We start from the raw sequence: 22267 nt of genomic DNA on the forward strand, positions 1-22267 counted from the left end.
AATCATGGAGTAATAACATGGTATTTTACTCTTTTTAAAATTAATTCATTTACAGCAAAAGTAAATATTGTAATACACCTAATGATTATTAAAAAACTGAACACCTTAAAGTCACAGAACCTAGCTTTAAAAAAAAGTTTTGTTTTGTTTAATGACACCACTGGAGCACATCGATTAATTAATCATATTGGATGTCAAACATTGGGCAATTCTGACTAATAGTCATCAGAGGAAACCCGCTACATTTTTTCTAATGCAGCAAGGGATCTTTTATATGCACTCTCCCACAGACAGGAAAACACATACCACGGCTTTTGTCTAGTTATGGTGCACTGGTTGGAATGAGAAAAAACCCACGTGAGCTGAATAGATCCACCAAGGTGGTTTGATCCTGCAACACAAGCACCTCAATCAAGCACTCAACCGACTGAACTAAATCCCACCCAAATCTAGTTTTTAACCGTATTAATGGACACTAAGTTTAATTAAACTACAAACCTGTAACACATCTGGATGAAGTTACAACAGAGTGAAACAGAGTCTGTCATGTTGAAACAGGGAAATACTCTTAAAAAATAGATTAGAACTTGTCTCTATAACCGTTACTTCTGACAAACGTGCATTTTAAAAAATATGAAAAATGCATTTTGTGGTATTAGAAACACCAGGATGACCAGAAACACTAAAATCTAAGTAATGTTTGATTTCAGTGATCAAAAACGTCTATATATATTTTGTAGTGTTTACAAACTAGGGTCTGTCACTTTAAATCTTTCTGTAATCAAGATGGCGGTAGAATTCAGAAAACTCTTTCAAAATGCTGATCTGGGTTGTGTGCGGGTTTATGAGCTGGAGCTTGTGGGTGGATCGGTCCACGTCTCCGTGGGGGTGCCAGGTACTCAAACATGGAGGTCGTGTGGCGTGACAGCATGGGTGTCAGATCGGTTGGCATCGGGTCAGTCCAGAACAGGTCGTGGTTCAGTGCACTGTCACAGTCCATTCTCTTAGATGGGTCAAGACACAAGAGCTTATCGAGAAGGTCAAGGGCATACTGGTCGCGGACGTACGGCTTCAACCTCTCCTTGACCTTTCTCTTCTGTCCCTTGGGAAGTTCGAGTTTGTCGTAGAGCTCCATCTTGTGTACGCCGGGCCACACGTCGGGACTGATGGAGCCGCACAGCTGACTGATGAGCTGGAGTTGGTGTTGCTCAGTGTTGCCCTGCATGATGGGACTGCGAGTCCACATCTCCGCCATGATGCAGCCCGCCCCCCAAACGTCGATCGACGGCCCGTACATCCTCTCCCCCAGGAGCAGCTCCGGTGGGCGGTACCACAGTGTCACCACTCTGTTTGTGTATTTCGGATTGGACCCTTTGCTGACGAGAGCGCGCGCAAGCCCGAAGTCTGCCAGTTTAAGGACCCCGTTCTTCGTGATGAGAATGTTGGCGGCCTTCATGTCGCGGTGCAGGATCTTGTTGCTGTGGATGAAGTACAGACCGTTTAGCAGCTGCTGCATCACCTTCTTAATCTCGCCCAACGTGAACTTGACGTTGGCGTTACTCAGCAAGCCAGCAAGGTCATGTTCACAGAACTCGAAGATGAGAAAGAAGGTGCTCTTGAATCGGTTATACGGTCCAGCTAAAGAAGACCAAATATTTCAATTATAACACTTAAATAAACACTTGACAGGGAACATTTTGTTTTTAAAATTTTGATTAGCGATATTTCTAGTCAATTAAAAATTGATTTGCAACTAATGTTTAGTTTTAAAATTGCATAGCAATCTCTGAAACTTGCATAGTGAATTGTGACGCTGTAATGAACAAAATGTTCCCTGAATGACATGGTAAATTAGATCAAAGCACAAGCTTCTACAATAATACAATATTTTAATGGTAATAAAAAAAGATAGGCCTGAGAAAATTGACATTTATGAATATGATCGTTTCAACTGCATCTCTCATTTCAAGAGGTCTGAAAGAGACACAGTAGTCTCAAGTTGAGCCTACATCTAATATCTATACGATCTCCTTCGAATGTGCAACATGATGATGTAATCATCAAAACCAGGACTCATACTGTTGAAAACGTGTCACTTTATAATTATTTACATCTGGCAGTTAGATCTGTCATGTTTACATTTGAGTGTGAGAAGTATCTTATTTTTCAAATTGGTTGTGAACGTAACTTAGTTGAACATTAATCCCTGATTCTAACACTCAGAATTAAATTAATTGTATTGTCATTAATGAGAAAACTTAGTTTTTTCTATATCACTGCAAAACCCCCAACAAAATCCAGGTTAAAATATACTGTGACATTTATACGTATCTGTGGCTTCTGCTTAATATATACAATGGAATTTTGGCAGGACGAAAACAGGGAAGACCACTCTGTATGTAGTACTATGTACCAAGCTTCTTTTTTTCTTTTTCTTTTTTTACAACACAGAATCTAAAATTTCAACAAATATGACATAATAATGTCAGGTATTTTTTGCAATGTTTCTTCAAAATGAATAAGATCAGAATGTTTTAATTTTAAAAATTATTAGACATAGGACTGACTATCTGTGTGTCATTAGTTGTGGATGAGGGCAATCTTAAATTTATATCCAATTTCCATGTATGTTATGTTTACACTTCTGAATGTATAAGGCAAAAATTCCAGAACTGATGCAGCTCCCCCCACCTCCCCATGAACTGCACAGAAAAGGTGGATATATTTAGGTGTTTTTTTACATCCTCGTAATCTGCCTTGGTCCATCCTCAGTGACCATGGTGCCCGCTCCTTTGCCTTGGTATCCTAAATATTTTCCTTAACATTTTCCATACAGCCAAGGCAATTTTTAGTAGTTTGACTTTGGCCGCAAATATTTTTAAAACAAGCCATGCTACTCATTCAGAACAACAGACCTGTTTTTGAGATAAATTAAAGAAATCTAATGGTCCAAGCCAGCATATAGACCATTTTGGCTCCAAATGTGGTTTTATATCCTAGCAAAAAAAGCCCAGCAAAAATTACAGGAAATTAAAAAAAAAAATGTTGATGCACAAGGGTAAAAAATCAATGGACACCCTAACCAGAGACCAGAAATTTATTTTGTTTGGCCTAACAGGCTTGAGTTGTCAAGGCCTTCAACCTTCATCAACGTGGATGACCTAATTAACTAATTTATTTTGTTTGGCCTAACAGGCTTGAGTTGTCAAGGCCTTCAACCTTCATCAACGTGGATGACCTAATTAACTAATTTATTTTGTTTGGCCTAACAGGCTTGAGTTGTCAAGGCCTTCAACCTTCATCATCGTGGATGACCTAATTAACTAATTTATTTTGTTTGGCCTAACAGGCTTGAGTTGTCAAGGCCTTCAACCTTCATCATCGTGGATGACCTAATTAACTAATTTATTTTGTTTGGCCTAACAGGCTTGAGTTGTCAAGGCCTTCAACCTTCATCATCGTGGATGACCTAATTAACTAATTTATTTTGTTTGGCCTAACAGGCTTGAGTTGTCAAGGCCTTCAACCTTCATCAACGTGGATGACCTAATTAACTAATTTATTTTGTTTGGCCTAACAGGCTTGAGTTGTCAAGGCCTTCAACCTTCATCATCGTGGATGACCTAATTAACTAATTTATTTTGTTTGGCCTAACAGGCTTGAGTTGTCAAGGCCTTCAACCTTCATCATCGTGGATGACCTAATTAACTAATTTATTTTGTTTGGCCTAACAGGCTTGAGTTGTCAAGGCCTTCAACCTTCATCATCGTGGATGACCTAATTAACTAATTTATTTTGTTTGGCCTAACAGGCTTGAGTTGTCAAGGCCTTCAACCTTCATCATCGTGGATGACCTAATTAACTAATTTATTTTGTTTGGCCTAACAGGCTTGAGTTGTCAAGGCCTTCAACCTTCATCATCGTGGATGACCTAATTAACTAATTTATTTTGTTTGGCCTAACAGGCTTGAGTTGTCAAGGCCTTCAACCTTCATCATCGTGGATGACCTAATTAACTAATTTATTTTGTTTGGCCTAACAGGCTTGAGTTGTCAAGGCCTTCAACCTTCATCATCGTGGATGACCTAATTAACTAATTTATTTTGTTTGGCCTAACAGGCTTGAGTTGTCAAGGCCTTCAACCTTCATCATCGTGGATGACCTAATTAACTAATTTATTTTGTTTGGCCTAACAGGCTTGAGTTGTCAAGGCCTTCAACCTTCATCATCGTGGATGACCTAATTAACTAATTTATTTTGTTTGGCCTAACAGGCTTGAGTTGTCAAGGCCTTCAACCTTCATCATCGTGGATGACCTAATTAACTAATTTATTTTGTTTGGCCTAACAGGCTTGAGTTGTCAAGGCTTGAGTTGTCAAGGCCTTCAACCTTCATCATCGTGGATGACCTAATTAACTAATTTATTTTGTTTGGCCTAACAGGCTTGAGTTGTCAAGGCCTTCAACCTTCATCATCGTGGATGACCTAATTAACTAATTTATTTTGTTTGGCCTAACAGGCTTGAGTTGTCAAGGCCTTCAACCTTCATCAACATGGATGACCTAATTTATTTTGTTTGGCCTAACAGGCTTGAGTTGTCAAGGCCTTCAACCTTCATCAACGTGGATGACCTAATTAACTAATTTATTTTGTTTGGCCTAACAGGCTTGAGTTGTCAAGGCCTTCAACCTTCATCATCGTGGATGACCTAATTAACTAATTTATTTTGTTTGGCCTAACAGGCTTGAGTTGTCAAGGCCTTCAACCTTCATCATCGTGGATCACCTAATTAACTAATTTATTTTGTTTGGCCTAACAGGCTTGAGTTGTCAAGGCCTTCAACCTTCATCAACGTGGATCACCTAATTAACTAATTTATTTTGTTTGGCCTAACAGGCTTGAGTTGTCAAGGCCTTCAACCTTCATCAACGTGGATCACCTAATTAACTAATTTATTTTGTTTGGCCTAACAGGCTTGAGTTGTCAAGGCCTTCAACCGTCATCAACATGGATCACCTAATTAACTAATTTATTTTGTTTGGCCTAACAGGCTTGAGTTGTCAAGGCCTTCATCCTTCATCAACATGGATCACCTAATTAACTAATTTATTTTGTTTGGCCTAACAGGCTTGAGTTGTCAAGGCCTTCAACCTTCATCAACATGGATCACCTAATTAACTAATTTATTTTGTTTGGCCTAACAGGCTTGAGTTGTCAAGGCCTTCAACCTTCATCAACATGGATCACCTAATTAACTAATTTATTTTGTTTGGCCTAACAGGCTTGAGTTGTCAAGGCCTTCATCCTTCATCAACATGGATCACCTAATTAACTAATTTATTTTGTTTGGCCTAACAGGCTTGAGTTGTCAAGGCCTTCAACCTTCATCAACATGGATGACCTAATTAACTAATTTATTTTGTTTGGCCTAACAGGCTTGAGTTGTCAAGGCCTTCAACCTTCATCAACATGGATGACCTAATTAACTAATTTATTTTGTTTGGCCTAACAGGCTTGAGTTGTCAAGGCCTTCAACCTTCATCAACATGGATGACCTAATTAACTAATTTATTAATTAGCACATCAAATAACCACTATCATTACTTATATGTGTGTGATAAAATCGTTTAAAGGAATGCCCTAGCATTTTTAAAATCTTCAATCCAATATTTTGGAACAGTTGTAAGAATGTAGTGTAAGACACACTAGTATTGAAATAACTAGAAGTGTTTTGAAATAAAAAGATATTTAATGCCATTGTTTTAATACACACATAAATCTGACTATACAGTATATTTGATGCAGTTATTAATTTCTTTGATGACAATGTAATGTTGGTGTAAAGTTGTTGGTTGTTTCCTGTGTATTAGACCAACCTACATTGTATGTAACATAGGTTGAAAGGCTTGGTTTATAATAAAGAGAGGTTATTACCAGAGTGTTTTTCGGTATCGTCAATGTCATATATTAGGAATAAAAATTGTATTATGCGAGCGAGCCTCTGGCGAGCATAATACATTATTTTTATTCCTAATATATGATATTGACGATACCGAAATACACGAGGGTAATAATCTCTTTATCATCTAATTTCAAGCTTAATACATGTTTTTGTAAACTGTACACGCAACTTTAATTCTAGTCCGCCATTACTAGATTTTCAAATGATGTAAGAATATGTGGCGCGGTGTATTTTTGAATGGAAATGACGTCAAACTCGAATGACGTCATTTTGGATGTCCTTACATCAAAACAAACTAGGGCTTAACGGTTTTTTGTTTTCTGAACGCTGGACAGCTTTCAGTGTCAAATTGCCATTGAAATGTTTTTATTCTATGACTATGAATGCATACGTCAATTATGGAGTGTCACACAAGTATGTTTGGTTAAATGTCAATCAACATAGTGCCGTGACCTCAATTAATTTACATCTAATTTGCAAAGTTATCAAATTCTTAAAGTATGTGATCTTAAAAATATCACATACTGAAAATGTAAGATATTATATGATAAAAACTAAATACCCCGGGTTCTGCAGATTTCAATAAGTTGGACAACATTCTCATGTCGAAGAAGTTGCAAGATTTTTATTTCACGGATAGCAGTTATGGGAAACTGAAAAAAGAAAAAGAAAAACGTTAACAGTACATATAAAATTAAAATATCAAATAAGTAAAAAGAAGTAGTGACACCTATACATAAACATCAAACATGGAATATATATTGAGTTCCTCTGTTGACTTTAAAATTAAACTCGCCCGATAAACTGCCAAACATCATTACATATTATAAATATATCATTATGAGATGACTGTATAGCTCAGTACTTGATTTTGTTACAGTTCTTCACATGTGAGGTGCACCCCAGCAAACCATAATGTTATCTCAGAAGTGGTGTTTATCATCCACCTAAACATATGGTAAGATCACACCTTGCACTGGTTGTTTGAAAGGAAGCTGCTTAACCCCAGCCGACCCCAGTATTGGAATAAAGTACCATGATACTGATTCAATCATTGTTCAATGTGTGCTAGTCAAAATTTCTTTTTGTCAATATAATATGTGCAAGCTAACTATTCACAATCTTTGCTATTGAAATCAAATCAGTCACTTGGACATTATGAGGACTCACCCGGTATTTTCAGACCTGAAGACATATTCTGAAAGCCTGATCGAGTACCCAATTAACTACATGTAGTGTGTCTTAACCTCATATCTATATCACATGATGATGTATGTTGGTACCAAACATTACCAAAAATATTCAATTTTAAAAAATAATTCACAAATGAAAATTTTTATGACTTCATGGAATGATACATGTATATGTGATCAGTAGTGACAGACAACCTCACCCCTTCTTTTTCATTTTCCATCAGAACTTTCTTCATGGCAACCAAAGCTTTAGTTTCCCGATTTCTGGCCTTGAACACTTCACTGAAATACAATAAGTAAATATGTAACAAGTAAATCTGAAAATTTCCATTTTAAATAATTAATATCTATAAATAAATTTAAGCAAAATGTTTTTATCATTATAAATTTGATATGATAACATGGCTAAAATGAAAAACAAAATGGGTAGACAATTTCTTTGAAGTAGGAGCGCTGTATTTTGCACCTCTCTAAATAAAATGAAGGTGTGTGAGCGCTATAGAATTGAATGTAACCACAGTCAACAGGGGGTATAGCGGGCCTCCCCCAGAAAGAAAATGGGTTAAGTTTAGGGTTAGTGTTAAGAAAATCATACAGTAATGATAACAGTAATTAATTTTGTCAAAAGGTTAACTTAAAAAATTTAAATCTGCAAAATATTTGGGTCTGGCGCCATACTCATTTTACCCTCTGGCAGAAACCCTGTTCAATATAAACACTAAATCAGTTTAAATAATTTATTAAAAACTTCATGAAATGTTATCCTGGCATCATGTGTTTTCAATACGATAAGCAAAAAATAAAAATAAATAAATAATATAAACAATACTTCATAAATACAATAATACTTTACCTATCACATTAGTTTATTGTGAAACATAGTGATAATCTCCTATGAACATCAAATTTTCCTCCGAAAAACATGCCGCTAAATCGTACAGGTTTTTACACTCTGTGCAATAATTTACATCAAATTCTTCTTTTGAAAATAAAATCATAAAATGTTTTAAACTTGTAAAATATTGAATAATTCTCAGAACAATAAAAAGTTTTTACTGAAAACATATTTAGATTATGTTCATGTGATAGATTAATGTTTAATTCCTTTGTTCTATGTATCATGAGGAACCAAAATTCGGAATCTTCAATGTCACCTTAAGTACTCTGACAGAGGTAGAGACCTATATATTTTCATAAAATCTAACTCCACCAAACCACCTTGATTTATACTAAATGTAAATGTACATGTAAACAGGCCCCAGCTAGAAATTACTGAAAAGAACTTTGCAATGAATGACATAGGAGGTAACCTAATTAGTCGTCCTTAATTTTTATTGTTCAGTGTAAGTATCAGTAGCACATCATCTAACTTTTGACATGTTTCATCAAATTAATGTCAATGTAGCAGACAATAACTTTGCTATGTCAGGCACTTTATTAGTACCAAAATATTGCATTAAAATTAGCAAAAACTGATAACATGCACAATATTTATGGTATTATAATTAAAGATAAAGTTTGTAGCTTGATTTAAAGCATTTTTAATATTGAGAGAAAAAAAAGACACTTTGTTGTTTTTGATCAGGTTGATAGTAACGTAATATACAAAAACATATGTTGATCGAAATTGTATGATGGTACAATATAAAACAATTTTAACAGTAATCATGTCAAACATCTAAAGCAGAATCTTGAACTTGCCAATATTTGATTTATAATATTTACCCAATCTGATTAAAATTAGCTCTTCTGGGTCTACCAGTAGATCTAACAACATTGTGTGGACTCTCATGTCCAGGTGACATTTCATCTATAAATAACAATTTTAATATTGACCAATTACACTTCGCCTTTTATAGCATTATTCGGGAGCATACAAATTCTAAAAATATCGGGCGAGACCTTTTATGCAATAGGCAAACTTGTTGGTCTATTTTAACATTGAAAAAAACGGGGGAAAAGTGCAGTAATAAACTCTGGATTGTATACTAGTATAAACAGATTTTATGGCTATACCATCACGGTTTTTTGTTTCATCTTGAAACAAATTTTATATAAAATGTTATATTGCAATTAGTTTCCGGCATACTTCGTAATTCACCTGAATCATTTCGTATACCCTCAGCATAACCCCAAATGTTTCCAAATCACTGGCATGATTTTGAAAGTAAAGTTTTGATTGGTTGAATGAACATTCCGAATCGAGCTCCCGATGAAGCTAGATGTTGTCGCCTGTGCTCTCGACCAGAGGGACCAGACATACAGACAAGCCATCTTGTTTCCCCAAGATCGACAACAAGTTTCTGCACAAGATGATAGAGCGGTCTGTGGCCCAGACTACTCCACTGTAGTTCGGACTCTACGTCAGCGTCAATATCTGCTGCCGGCCCTCAGTGAGTCTCCAACGTTACCGACGAAGTAGCCAACCTCTCCTAGGAGAGGTAACCTCCTTTTTGGGGCTTAGTTGGACTTTAAATTTTTTGGCCGTGGTTAAAAATTGTTATGTTTATTTTTTGGTAAACAGTCAACGCACTTTACTTTGGCGCCTGTTCAATTGCTCAAATCACCATAAAACCTTTTAGGTCGAGCAATCAAAACTACTTTTGGATTTAATTTCTTAGTCCAGACGTGTAGGATACAGCAGATTATTCTGGTTTCTAGACGTTTCGTACCCAAACCTGTTCGTACCATACCGTTTCGTAACCACTAGCATACCAGTCCGTAAACAATTAAATAATGTCATACATTACACCTAACATTAATATTTTTTTTAAATACACAATTATAATGTTATATTACAAACATATTGTAACATTTAACAAAAAATGTTTTGTAATAATCACTCAGTATCTTTTATAAGCATTAAATTAACAATTATGTGCTGTGCATCACTGAAGCATGCCGTTTCGTAACCAAAAAGCATACCTTTTCGTAGCCAAAGAGCAATTATTTTGTCTTGTAATTTGGTGTCGATTCCACATGCAGCGATGGTGTTTATTTTTATGCATAACCGTTCCGAGATATCGATCGGAATATTTTGCAAGACCGATCCTCTCTTCGTACTTATATATGCTCAAAACAAAAACATTCATACACGCACACGTACTCACGTGCGCACACATAACAAAAATATAATAAGATCTGATATCCCATGTTTTTGGAATGTGGACTTTTTTTTAGGTCTAATAATGCCTACATTGTCCGATATAATACATTTTTGATAGAAGAATACAACTTTTTGTTTTAATTTATCCATTTGCTTTAACACATATTTAGTATCTGTCGCAACACGTCCAGTCTGCTTTTTGCTTAGTCCGAACGGACGTAGAAAGTAATCATAATGTGTTTGAAATATATCTACAAATAAGCTGACTTCGCTTGACATGATTCTTCGTGACAATTTCTAATCGCTAATTATTAAAATGCAGTTGGCTTGGATTTTTGTTGTTTTGTTTTTCATTAAATAACATGTACAAATGTGGGTACGAACTGGTATGCCGATGTTCCTCTGGTTACGAACTGGTATGCCTTTGGGTACGAACTGGTATGCTTTTGGGTACGAACTGGTATGGTATGAAACGGTATGGTTACGAAACAATCTGATACCGATTATTCTCCTTACGACTTAGGTCTTTGACTGACCACTAAATGTTTTATTCCAAATTCTGCCCACCTCAAACTTACCCCCCTGCCCCCTCCTGGCCTGGACAGGCATGCGTGAGGCTTTTGTGGCATATACACACATACATTTTTTAAATGACCTGACCTGGTCGAATGAAAGGTCAACTGGACATGAGCTCCAATGGGATGCTGTTAGATCCACATATAATAGTGGAGCTAATTTTAATTAGATTGATCATTGAATATTTACCCAAATGTTCCTTGGCCAATTTTGGCCAATTTTTCGTATTTTTCACTGGCATTTTCACAGTTTGGAAAAACCAATTCTTCAACCTGACTGCCCGAACTCATTGTGAAGAAAAAACTTCTGAACTTGTCTTTATTATTTAATCAGCAATTCATAAATTGCTGCTTAAGTAATTCAATACATTAGGAAAATTTGTATCATAACTAAATATTATAGTAGAAGAAATGTTTGTATCATAACTAAATATTATATTTAGTAGTTTTCCAAAGCGTTCTTAATGTTAAATATTTCACAATAGCCTTGCTTTCGGAAACCGGAAGTGTAGTAAACGTCACATTTTTTGTGTTTGTTAAGTTAAAAAAAAAAAAAAAAAGGAAAAGGAAAGTTAACAACATATTTGCAATAAAAAATATATGCTTAAATAATAAATAATTATGTACTGATCAATATCTAATACAATTAATATTTCGGATAAAAGTATATTATTTTATAAAGTTGTACGCGACCGATCTGCTCATAATTTGATGACGTTTTAAACAAGGCGTTGTGAAAAACGAATCACCATGCCTAAAGTTGTGTCAAAAAGTGTTGTTTGTACTGATACTAAAGATCAGGAAGAGTATCAAGGAGAAAAACCTCTTTATGTGTATTATTGTATATGCGGGCAAATGTGTCTTATTCTTGGTTAGTAATACACGGATCAAAACGGACCGGAAAATAGTTGCAATTTCAGTCCCTTCTAAGGTCGACGACAGTCACTTTTTGGACCCTTTTTTTGGCTTCGTACACAATCAGTAAAACATATCCAACGCTAATTTTTGGATATGATATTTTGACAAAAAATACTTTTTATTTCTTTCATCTTTTAAAACTTAAGGTATAATATCCGCCCGGTCCCCTCCATTATTATTTTTAGTTAGGGTTAGAGTTGGGGTTATGGCTGGGGTTATGGCTAGGGTTGGAGTTAAGGTTAGGGTTAGGGGAAGGGGGGACCGGGCGGATATTTTTCCTACAAACTATGAATTTCAAGTGAAATTACGGTGAGATATGCTGTATTTATTGTGAACAAGGCTGAAACAAGGGTGTGAAAAGTGACTGTCGTCGACCTTAGTTCTAGCTCTACAAATGCTGGTCAGCTTGCCCCAAAACAGTAATGCTAACACTTTTTTGTGTAATGCTCAAATCAAGATAACATGTCTCAATAAAAATATATTTATTCCCTGATGAATAAAAAGTATTATAAGGATATCTAAAAAAAATTTTATATAGATATTTAATTTCGTCGACTAGTTTATATAAATATAATTTGTGAATGTCATTAATATTGGAGTTCCTGTTGTCCCCGGGAAGGAGGTGAAGGTTTTGTATAGTGGTATATACAGGAATCAAAATAAGCTGAGAATGGTTGTTCAGGTTAACAGGAGCTTACGAAGAAAGTCGAGAACAGTACTTCATTTTCCACAGAATCATATTATTTAAACTAAAAGTACACAACCTAAATTTTAATCAACTGAGTGTTATTTAGATACACATATAGTATCGGATATAGAATGAATAACAAAATATTAGTGTATCTGTATAAAAGGTAGTTTTTAGTATTAGTAATATACTAACAATGGAAATTATGTAAATGTGTTGTAACCTATAAGTTACAAGGTCTATATTTTGTGGTAACCTGTACATGTGTTACCAGACACTTTGCTAATTTTGATGCCTGATATGGAGACATGTATTAAAACAAGTTATATCTTTGACTTCTTCTCCAAAGCCACCTAACCCCTTCCAACTAAGTTTAAGTCTAATAGATGATTTATAATTATTGTCAATTTCATTAATGTTGGGTCCCCTGTTTGTGCATGAGTGAGGAGGGGGGGGGGGGGGGGGGGAGTTTACTGGTGTTGGATAGAGAATTGCATTAAAACTGATTTCTTCACAACTACTAAACTTATTTTCAACTAAACTTTATTGGGAAGCTTCCTTCACCCATGGAGAAACAAAATAGTGAAAAAATGTGTATCGTACGTTCCATCAGTCTGGTAGGTGAGGACCATATAGATCGGACTTTAAACTTTTAGACCTCCATTCAAAATTTTATGTCGAAATTACTTCTTTTTTAAAAATATTATTAAATAGTCCGATCCTCTCTTCTTTCTCTTATTTATTTTTGGACTGTCCTTTTAAAATGCTCCAAATTATATAAATATTTAGCCGAGCAGTCAATTCTTTTTATTTTTGGCTTGTAACTTTTTATTGTAATTTTTTAAAATTCTATTAACTTTTTTCACTAATTGCTATTTTCAAAATTCTGCCCATTTTCAACTCTATCCCCCCCCCCCCCCCCCCCCCCCCATCCCAAGTCAGGCCATCTTATCGGAGGTCGGACTCTGGATGGGTGTGTTCGAAACTCTAGTGGTATATGGGCACATTAAACTAGTTATCTATCTATGGTGGGGGTACAATTTAATCAGATGACCATATTTCCTTTTTTACTTATTTTACTTTTGTAGATGGTATTAATTAGTATGAATACTAGCCACAATAAAAGAAAAAAACTAATTTTACATGTAGGTGGTGATAATATTCTGTAAATATTAATTAAGGCATAATTGTTTTTATATTTAGTCCATTGATCTAATAATTATACATACATACTTATAAATGTACTTGAAATCTTATCAATTTATGAATATTTTTTCCACAAAACATTTAATAAATGGTCAATAAATTAAAAAGAAACATGAATGAAAATATTAATTCGTTCTTCCATTCATGAATGTATTTACATGTATAATGTTTTTTGAATGTCAAACATTCAATTATATCCAGCATTTGTCTAAAAGAAAAAAAAAAAACCGATTTGTGTTAACAATGCCCTACATTTCAACTAGTGTCGTGCCCGTTGAAAATCCTGTATTATCTGTATATATTTTTTAGACTGCCCTATGGAGAAGTTGCCATTAAGAAAGCGAGACCACTCGCGTGTTATTGATAGTGAGAAGCATGCACACAAGTTGACCTGTGACCCAGATGATATTGTCTACTTAAGAAGGTGATGTATTAATATTCATTCATCTTCGGCTGTTGCACGTCAAACTTATGATAATTCTGACAATAATATACTTGAAACTTTGTTTTGTTTAAGAGTAGATGTCAAACAGTTGATAATTTTTAAACGTAGTCTCCAGGAGAATTTTTCCACCGTCAGGACCACAACCTTTAATATTGTACTATGTATTGGCTTGTCCACAGAGTCAGCTAATGAACAGTGATACACGGTAGTCGTGGATTTCTAGTTGCGATGCAGTTAACTCAGGATGAGCAAAACATTTCGCCAAATTATCTAACAAAATGCAAAACCCAGCTAATTTCCAACAAAACACCAATTATTACATGCAACGATTTTACCAAATTAAAATAAGATTTGCCAGTCGTTGTAAAAATTCACAATTGATGAGTGGCAGAGCTAGCCCTGAGATGGACCATTGATGAATATTGAGCGTAAAGTAAGCACATTTCAGGTATTGATTTTAGTCTGTGAAGTTTGTGTTTATTGAATCTTGAATGCAGATAAGTGATGACAGTAGACAAGTAGCCAGTTACCTTAGACTCTGTTTGCATTTTGTTGTGTTTCGTTTTCTTTTTAGACCTGAAGGAATTGAAAAGCAGTACAGACAAAAGTGTAAACGGTATGTGTACTAGAATTACTTATTTAATTTACAATAGTCACCATAACTTGCATTTCTTTGAAATCAGCCTTCAGTATAAAAGACATGAACATTTCAGTTTAGTGAGAACGATTTACATTATTAAATGTAATTGTAAACTAATATGCCCATTAGCATGATAGGTGGAGGAGAGTTTATTTTACAACTAACAACAACCAACGTGCAATGTTTCATGGTGACTAGACTGTGGAGAGTGTATAACTGCAAATGAATTAGGATCATCAATACACACTGTGTAAATAACTGTACATAGATGTTGGAAGCTGCCAGCAACTGTGAAGGGGATTATATTAATTTGCTGTTCGGAGTGGGATGGGGGAAGAGTATACTGTAAGCCTCTATTTGTCTTGTTTTCAAAGTATATAAGCAGTAAATATTGCTTTTGATTTTTGTGTATTTTTACAGTTGTGTGACATTATGATATAAGCTATTTGATGATGATGTAACATTGTGATGTAAGCTATTTGATGATGTAATTTGCTGTGTTTTGTTGTCAGATGTGGTCTGTGGCTGTACTACCATCACCAAGGTAACAGCAATGTGATGTTTGTGGTGGATGGAGCCATCAAGCGTGAGACCGACGGCTTCAAGACAGATGTGTACAGTCAGTTAGCAGCTCCCAAGAAGGTTTGTATTGACGTTGATCATCATTATGCAGTTACCTTAGTTTGACACCAAATAGCCGATGTATTGATTGCTTGATTGCTTGATTCATTCATTCCCAAGAATGGCTGGCATATCAAAGGTCGTAGTATGTGCAGTCATGTCTGTGAGATGTTGCATATAAAAGATCCCTTGCTAAATGTTGCGGGTTTCCTCTCTATGTCTTTGTCAAAATGACCATATGTTTGACATCCAGTAGCCGATGATTAATAAATCAATGTGCTCTAGTGGTGTTGTTAAATAAAACAAACTTCTTTTCTTCAACAATGTGGATGACTTTAAGAGACTCTCCTGCGTTTGTTGTTAAGATGTTGACTAAAATTACACATTCAATGAATTTGTCTGCATCAAATATCAATGGCTATATATTAAATGTGTTTCTAATCATCCTAGGTCAAACTTCTCTTTATTTCCTAATGTTTTTTGTTTGTTGTATATACAAATTATTAGGAGACCAAATCCGGTTTGAACAAATACTTACAAAGCTTAGGATGACAAAAATACACTGAATATACAGACTCCGACATTCTAAACAAGAAACTATATTTAGAATGTAATTTTGAATCATCAAAAGATTTTTATTAGTTGGAAACATCTTACAATGGCAGAAAACTTAAGGTAGTCTGTTTAATACTTTAAAATTAACACATATCTTGTTTTGTTTTTTCAATTATTGTTTTAGAAGTGAGACGTTTTACATAGTTGAAAATGTTGCTGTATTGCTTTGCAAATTGTGTATGAAAGTAATGGGTTACTTGCATTAGCTAATTGCACGAATTTGTTCATGTTGTCCAGGTCACCCTAACAAAGCACACTAAGAATATGGGTAAATTCAGCTCGGTCACAGTGTCCACGGTCGACGAAGAGGAAGAGGAAATTGAAGCGGTAAGGCTATAATAAAATTACTTTTTAATATCTCTATTCTTCTTGTCAGAAATCTGGATAAATCGTAATAAGAAACAAAAATTATCCTTGAAAGAACATATATAAACACTTTTCAGACAGAATAAAACAGTACTGTTTTGTATTAAAAGTTTATACACAGAGTGTGTTATTATTGTAAATGATGTGTCAGTCAGTCACGCTAGTGTAAGATCTTGCCAGTCCCCAGTCACACCCCCCCCCCCCCCCCACACACACACACACACACACACCTTGGCTGATCACTTTATAATCTGTTTTCACATTGATTTTATATTTTACCCCTTAACAGAGTAGGCCAAACAATGTAAACTTATTAATTAGATTTTAAAAACATCTATACAGTATTCTGTGATTAAAATAACAGACAGTGGTATATTTAGATGCAAATGCAGTAATTTTATATAAACAGTATTGCCCATTGTCTGTTAACCGTTTCCACCTATCTCAAGTTTCTCACATTCACCTGGTTTTGTTGGAATGTTCAGCCTGACCTGCCATAGCGATATTGAGGTCAGGTGACTCACTTTAATTCAGTAGTCGTGTTCCAAATAAACTTACTTCACTGGCAGTTTACTAGAACCCTGAAAAATCTGTTCAGAAGATATCACATGTCTCACCAGTTGTATTTAAAGTTTCCTTCAGGCAAAGGTGAAGGTGAAATGATATAATGCAGTAGAAACCCCCAAAATGTTCTCTTAATTTCACAAATCCTTGCTGGACTTAATTTCATTACATAACCTCCCCCCCTCCCCCCAACCCCCCCAAACTTCATTACTGAATTCCTTTAGGAGTAGAAAAATGTATTGAGGATTTATTTCTCAAAATTTATTTTACTTTTTTTCAGAAAGAAATAGCTGATTCGTACGCAGCCAATGCCAAGGTGATTGAGAAGCAGCTTCTGAGGAAGGGAATGAGCAAACGGAGACTGATGGAACAGGTAGTGTGTTGAATTAATTATTGTTGTCAGACCAGGGCCCGTATTTTCGAAGCCATCTTAGCTACGACATATCGTAGCCACTTACGAGCAAAATATGAATGTCGTAGATTTAAGATACAACAGATTTTCGAAGGTATCGTAAAGTTCTCTTAGTGTGTCATGATTTACGATATTTATCGTAAACAAAAATGGGAACTCTCATTAAGTGGAAATAGAAAAGATGGGGTATTTCTCGGTGATGTCATCAAAGAAATTCCCTCTAAATGTCATCTCAGTACAGCTGACTTTCCAGAATGGATACTACGCAAGCATCCGAACCACCGACAAAGAGGCCCCGTAAGGGAAACTAATGTTCCATTGAAGTGGAAATTTTAATATCCGATGTAGGGAAGAAGTTCAACATTCTTTTTCTCTTCTTTTTGGCTGCTTAATAGTGATTAGGCTACATTAGTCCCAGAATACAAAGTACTATATATACACATAAATCAGTTTTTTAAATTATTTTATCCTGAATATTTTAGACCAGTGGTAAAGCGCTCGCTTAATGCGCGTTCGGCTTGGGATTGATCCCCGTCGGTGGGTCCATTGGGCTATTTCTCGTCCCAGCCAGTGCACCGCGACTGGTTGTGGTACGTGTTATCCTGTCTATGAGTGGTGCATATAAAATATCCCCTGCTACTAATGGAAAAAATTGTTTTCTCATTAAGACTATATATGTCAAAATTACCAAATGTTTGACATCCAATAGTCGATGATTAATAAATCAATGTGCTCTAGTGGTGTCATTAAACAAAACAAACTTTAATTTTATACTTTAATAACAAAAAATCACAAATCCAAGAACGAAAATACAGTCTAAAGGGCCGTCCAAATATGTTTGTCAAAATTAGACACCTCCCTCCCCCTGTAACGCTAAACCATACACCCCGCAATTAATTTTTTTTTTTAAAGTTTGGAGACCTCCCCCATTTCCAAACAAGACATGCTATGGGTGTAATATAATTTTAAGGTGCTGTTTATGTACTTATGAATAAACTGATTTTATTTTTAAAAATTTTGTTTTGCAATTTTGGAAAGCGCTGATCAGTGGTGTGTGTGTGAGGGGGGGGCACAGGGTCATGCCACCCCCCAATCAAACCTTTTTAAACTATTAAATTTTATAAAATCATACATACATACATACATAAATACATAGTGTGGATTTGCCCCCTCCCCAATATGGGTTACCTGCCTATACAAGACGTGCATAATCTGCGCCATTGGCGTAGCTAGGATTTTATATTGGGTGGGGGGGGGGGGGGGGACAATATAAAATCCTGGCTACGCCAATGGTGCAGATATACATGCATTTCAACTTGATTTATTGTGTGTTTACATCTATATATATATATATATATATATATATATATATATATATATATATATACTTTGTCCCATCCTCCTACAAAAATGTTTTTTGTAAATAATTTCAGTTTTGGTTTTACTTAACAAGAAAAGTAAGTGTTTCGGAAGTAAATTCTTTTTTTTTTACTATTTTGTGTGCAGTTTAGAAAACAATCGCTTAGAAATAAAAAATTTGTAGTAAATTTCATAATATGAAAAAGGCGTTCCCTGTGTGAAGAACTATAGCCGTGACAGTGTTTATGAGAAGGTAAAAAACCCCCAAAAAACACATTAAAAAACAAACAAAATATTTTAGTAATAAAAAAGTGCGTTACATTCATCCCATGTAACACTACTTAGCGTTTGTATATACATCCACCCACCCTCTCAAACGTTCACACAACATATTTTACTATCTAAATAATGCAGTATAAATATTATTTAATAAAATAATATTTTATTTAAATATTTAAAAAAAATCTTTACATTTTTTATGTACCACTAAGACATTGCAAATATTAATTTTGGAAAAGTTCATGTCTATTTTTTTTATTGCTGTAAATAGTGAACAATTGTCAATTGGGTTAACTTCAGTAATATTTCTTTTATTTGGGATTTCCGATACATTATTTAGGTGCATGTCGCATTTCACACCTGTGCCTTCTTCAACAACCCTGATCAGGCCCCATTATGTCGATTGGTAAATTTTCTGAAATAGGTAGCGTAACAATCGAAGGTCACGGTTGCAATAAACTGTTTTAAAGTTTTGACAGCAAAATACTTTGAGTTTACAAAATTGGGGAGCTATATTTTCGTCATAACCATGAAATAAGAAGTAAGGCGCCATATTGGCTCTTGTCTACGACAGGTAGGAATTTGTCGTAGGATCTACCATGTATTTACGACATATTGCAGTTACAATTTCGAAAATACGCTACGACATTTGCCGCAGTCACTTACGACAGATTTACGACATATCGTGGCTAAGATGGCTTCGAAAATATGGACCCCGGCTACTTATTGTGTGATGAACTATAACAATACCCATCTGTTAGACGCACAGTAGAATAACATACCGGTAGATGAACAGGTAGTGTGTTTAATTCAATATTGTTGTCAGACCAGGCGACTTACTGTGTGATGAACTTTAACAATACCCATCTGTTAGACACACCATAGAATAACATACCGGTAGATGAACAAGTAGTGTGTTTAATTCAATATTGTTCTCAGACCAGGCTACTTACTGTGTGATGAACTTTAACAATACCCATCTGTTAGACACACCATAGAATAACATACCGGTAGATGAACAGGTAGTGTGTGTAATTCAATATTGTCGTCGGACCAGGCGACTTACTGTGTGATGAACTTAAACAATACCCATCTGTTAGCCACACAGAAGAATAACTGATACAAAAAAAGAAAGAAAAACATTTGTTTTGTTTAACGACACCACTAGGGCACATTGATTAATTAATCATAGGCTATTGAATGTCAAACATTTGGTAATTCTGACACATAGTAGTCAGAGGAAATGAAACCGATACAATTCATGCCACACTTCAGCTAACAACATTAATGTGTTGTCATATGATGTTTTAGGATTAACCTTGAGCAGCTTTATTACACATTTTTTATATCAGTTTGTTATAATTCAGATCATACTGAACCTAATAAAAAAAATCAATTCATTTTGACAGATGTGGTTAGTGATTAACTTTGAGAAGTCTTTTAACTGAAAATAATTTATGTTTTTGTGAAAAAGATGACCACATTTTGACACAACATCCAAGAACCTTTCAGTGTTATAGCAACAAAATTATTTTTCAATTAGCAAAAAACACCCCAAAAAACTTTAGTAATTATCATACAACATTGAGAAGTGTTCATCCATTTGACTTGAAACTGTCTTATGTTTTATAGGCTGAAGAAGAAGCGAAGAAGATGAGACCTAAGGGGACACTGATAGACAAATGATGAGCACAATTTTGTGTTCTGTCTTTCTGTCATGAAGTGGTACCAGCTCTGTGCTGCCCAGTCGGCAGTGGCAGTCGTAAAGTGGTGGGGACGGACAGTAACCAGCCACCTGTCTTATTACCGAAATGTGTGACACACTGGCAGAGATGAACAAGACTTAACCATGGCAGGGTTCTGTGTTTATTCTCAAATCCATAATACAAGACAAACAGCTGGCATGATACTCTTAGAGATTTATTACAGTCTGAGTATCACAGGGAACACTACTTCTATATTGTATAACTGACACCATGGGTTTGAATTCAGTATGTCAAACCCTGAATAATACATCACTGTTAAACACTATAAATATTGTATATATTGTTGAGTATGTTTTAAAGAAGAAGCTAGTGTTTGATTTTACACATTCTTAACTACGGTTAATTAGGCTTAAATGTTTCCACTGGCAGGTCTAATGGCCGAGCGGTTATGGTCCTGGACTGTCAAATGCCATGTAATTGAGTGCAATAGGTTCGAAACCTGCAAACTGACACTGTTTATAAATTTTCAAAATAGGAGACTTTCGAGCACTGTCCTAAAAAGTCTCTAATCTAGTGTGTAAAATATAGCAGAAATGGAAGTTACAGAGTGTGAAGGTGATACTTGCTACGTTTATTGTGACGAGAGTAATTTGAAATAGACAACTCTAAGATGAACATCTCTTGTTATGTAACAAAATACAACATACTGGTACATTTTCTGTTTTGCATAAAATACATTTGATCTACTACAAACACGAGGACCACCAGATGGACACCGGATTTGTCAAAATTGACAATTGAGATGAGAAGTTGTAAGTAAAATTTAAATAAAAAGTTGTAAATAATGTGCAAGATAATTATTAAAAAAAGCAAATGGTCAGTGACACTGTCGAGTAATATACTGTTGTGGTTAATAAGTTCACGCAATAATTCAAGTGTTCTTGTTGGAAAAAATGAAAATAAAAGTATAAAAATGTATGTATTTATGTAAATAAATGTACAAAAAACATCTGTTATTTTGTTATGTCAGGACCACTTAGTGACAGAAAGATTTTGATGTGTTTGGAGCGATGCTTTGAAAGACACTTCTGAAATAAATTCTAAGTAAAGCTGTGCAAAAACTGACAGTACCTCAGTCCTGCTGTGATGCTCTCATTTAATATTTTCCTGAAAGTAGAGTTATCACATTGTCTTCAAATACATTTTGTTGGTGGCTGCAAATTAATTTTATATGTGGTGGATATTTGCCGAAAAACATCTAAAGGTTGGTTTGTTTAGCAGTTACTATCAAGTATTCAGCAATCACCTGATCTCGGTCCAGCCGAGAGTATGAGGTATGGGAAGCAAGAGAAAGTTGAACCTAGATTAAAATCGGTGTAGAACAACAATCATCAGCATACAAGACATGGAGGCGGGAGCAAATCCTCAAGTTCAGGCAAAAAAGATGAGAGATAATGAGGCAAAACAAGCTTTCACCATGTATTTCTACACAAAATAGTAGTTGTAATCCATGTAAAAACGAGTAGTGATTATAATCATTTAGCAGTAATGCTAATATGAATAAATGTTATCCAGATTCTGGCATGTTCGTTTAATTCGGCGACAATTCAGC

At 35.1% G+C, this 22267-nt stretch overlaps 2 protein-coding genes across 2 annotated transcripts; one reads left to right on the forward strand and one right to left on the reverse strand.

Annotated features, from left to right (window-relative positions):
• Positions 1-647: 647 nt before the first annotated feature.
• LOC121383249 (cyclin-dependent kinase 9-like) lies at positions 648-11359 on the reverse strand. Its single transcript, XM_041513148.1, has 4 exons — positions 11027-11359; positions 7356-7437; positions 6525-6615; positions 648-1638 (listed from the first exon to the last, which is right to left on the reverse strand). The coding sequence occupies exons 1-4, from the start codon at positions 11125-11127 to the stop codon at positions 800-802; spliced, it is 1113 nt and encodes a 370-aa protein (XP_041369082.1). The 5' UTR covers positions 11128-11359; the 3' UTR covers positions 648-799.
• A 201-nt stretch (positions 11360-11560) lies between these two features.
• On the forward strand, positions 11561-21664 carry LOC121383064 (STING ER exit protein-like). Its single transcript, XM_041512829.1, has 7 exons — positions 11561-11707; positions 13958-14072; positions 14668-14709; positions 15246-15375; positions 16207-16296; positions 17180-17272; positions 20582-21664. Exons 1-7 carry the CDS (start codon positions 11587-11589, stop codon positions 20633-20635), a joined length of 645 nt encoding a protein of 214 aa, XP_041368763.1. The 5' UTR covers positions 11561-11586; the 3' UTR covers positions 20636-21664.
• Positions 21665-22267: the final 603 nt, after the last annotated feature.

Source organism: Gigantopelta aegis, chromosome 10, assembly GCF_016097555.1.
Source record: "Gigantopelta aegis isolate Gae_Host chromosome 10, Gae_host_genome, whole genome shotgun sequence".
NCBI lineage: Eukaryota > Metazoa > Mollusca > Gastropoda > Neomphalida > Peltospiridae > Gigantopelta > Gigantopelta aegis.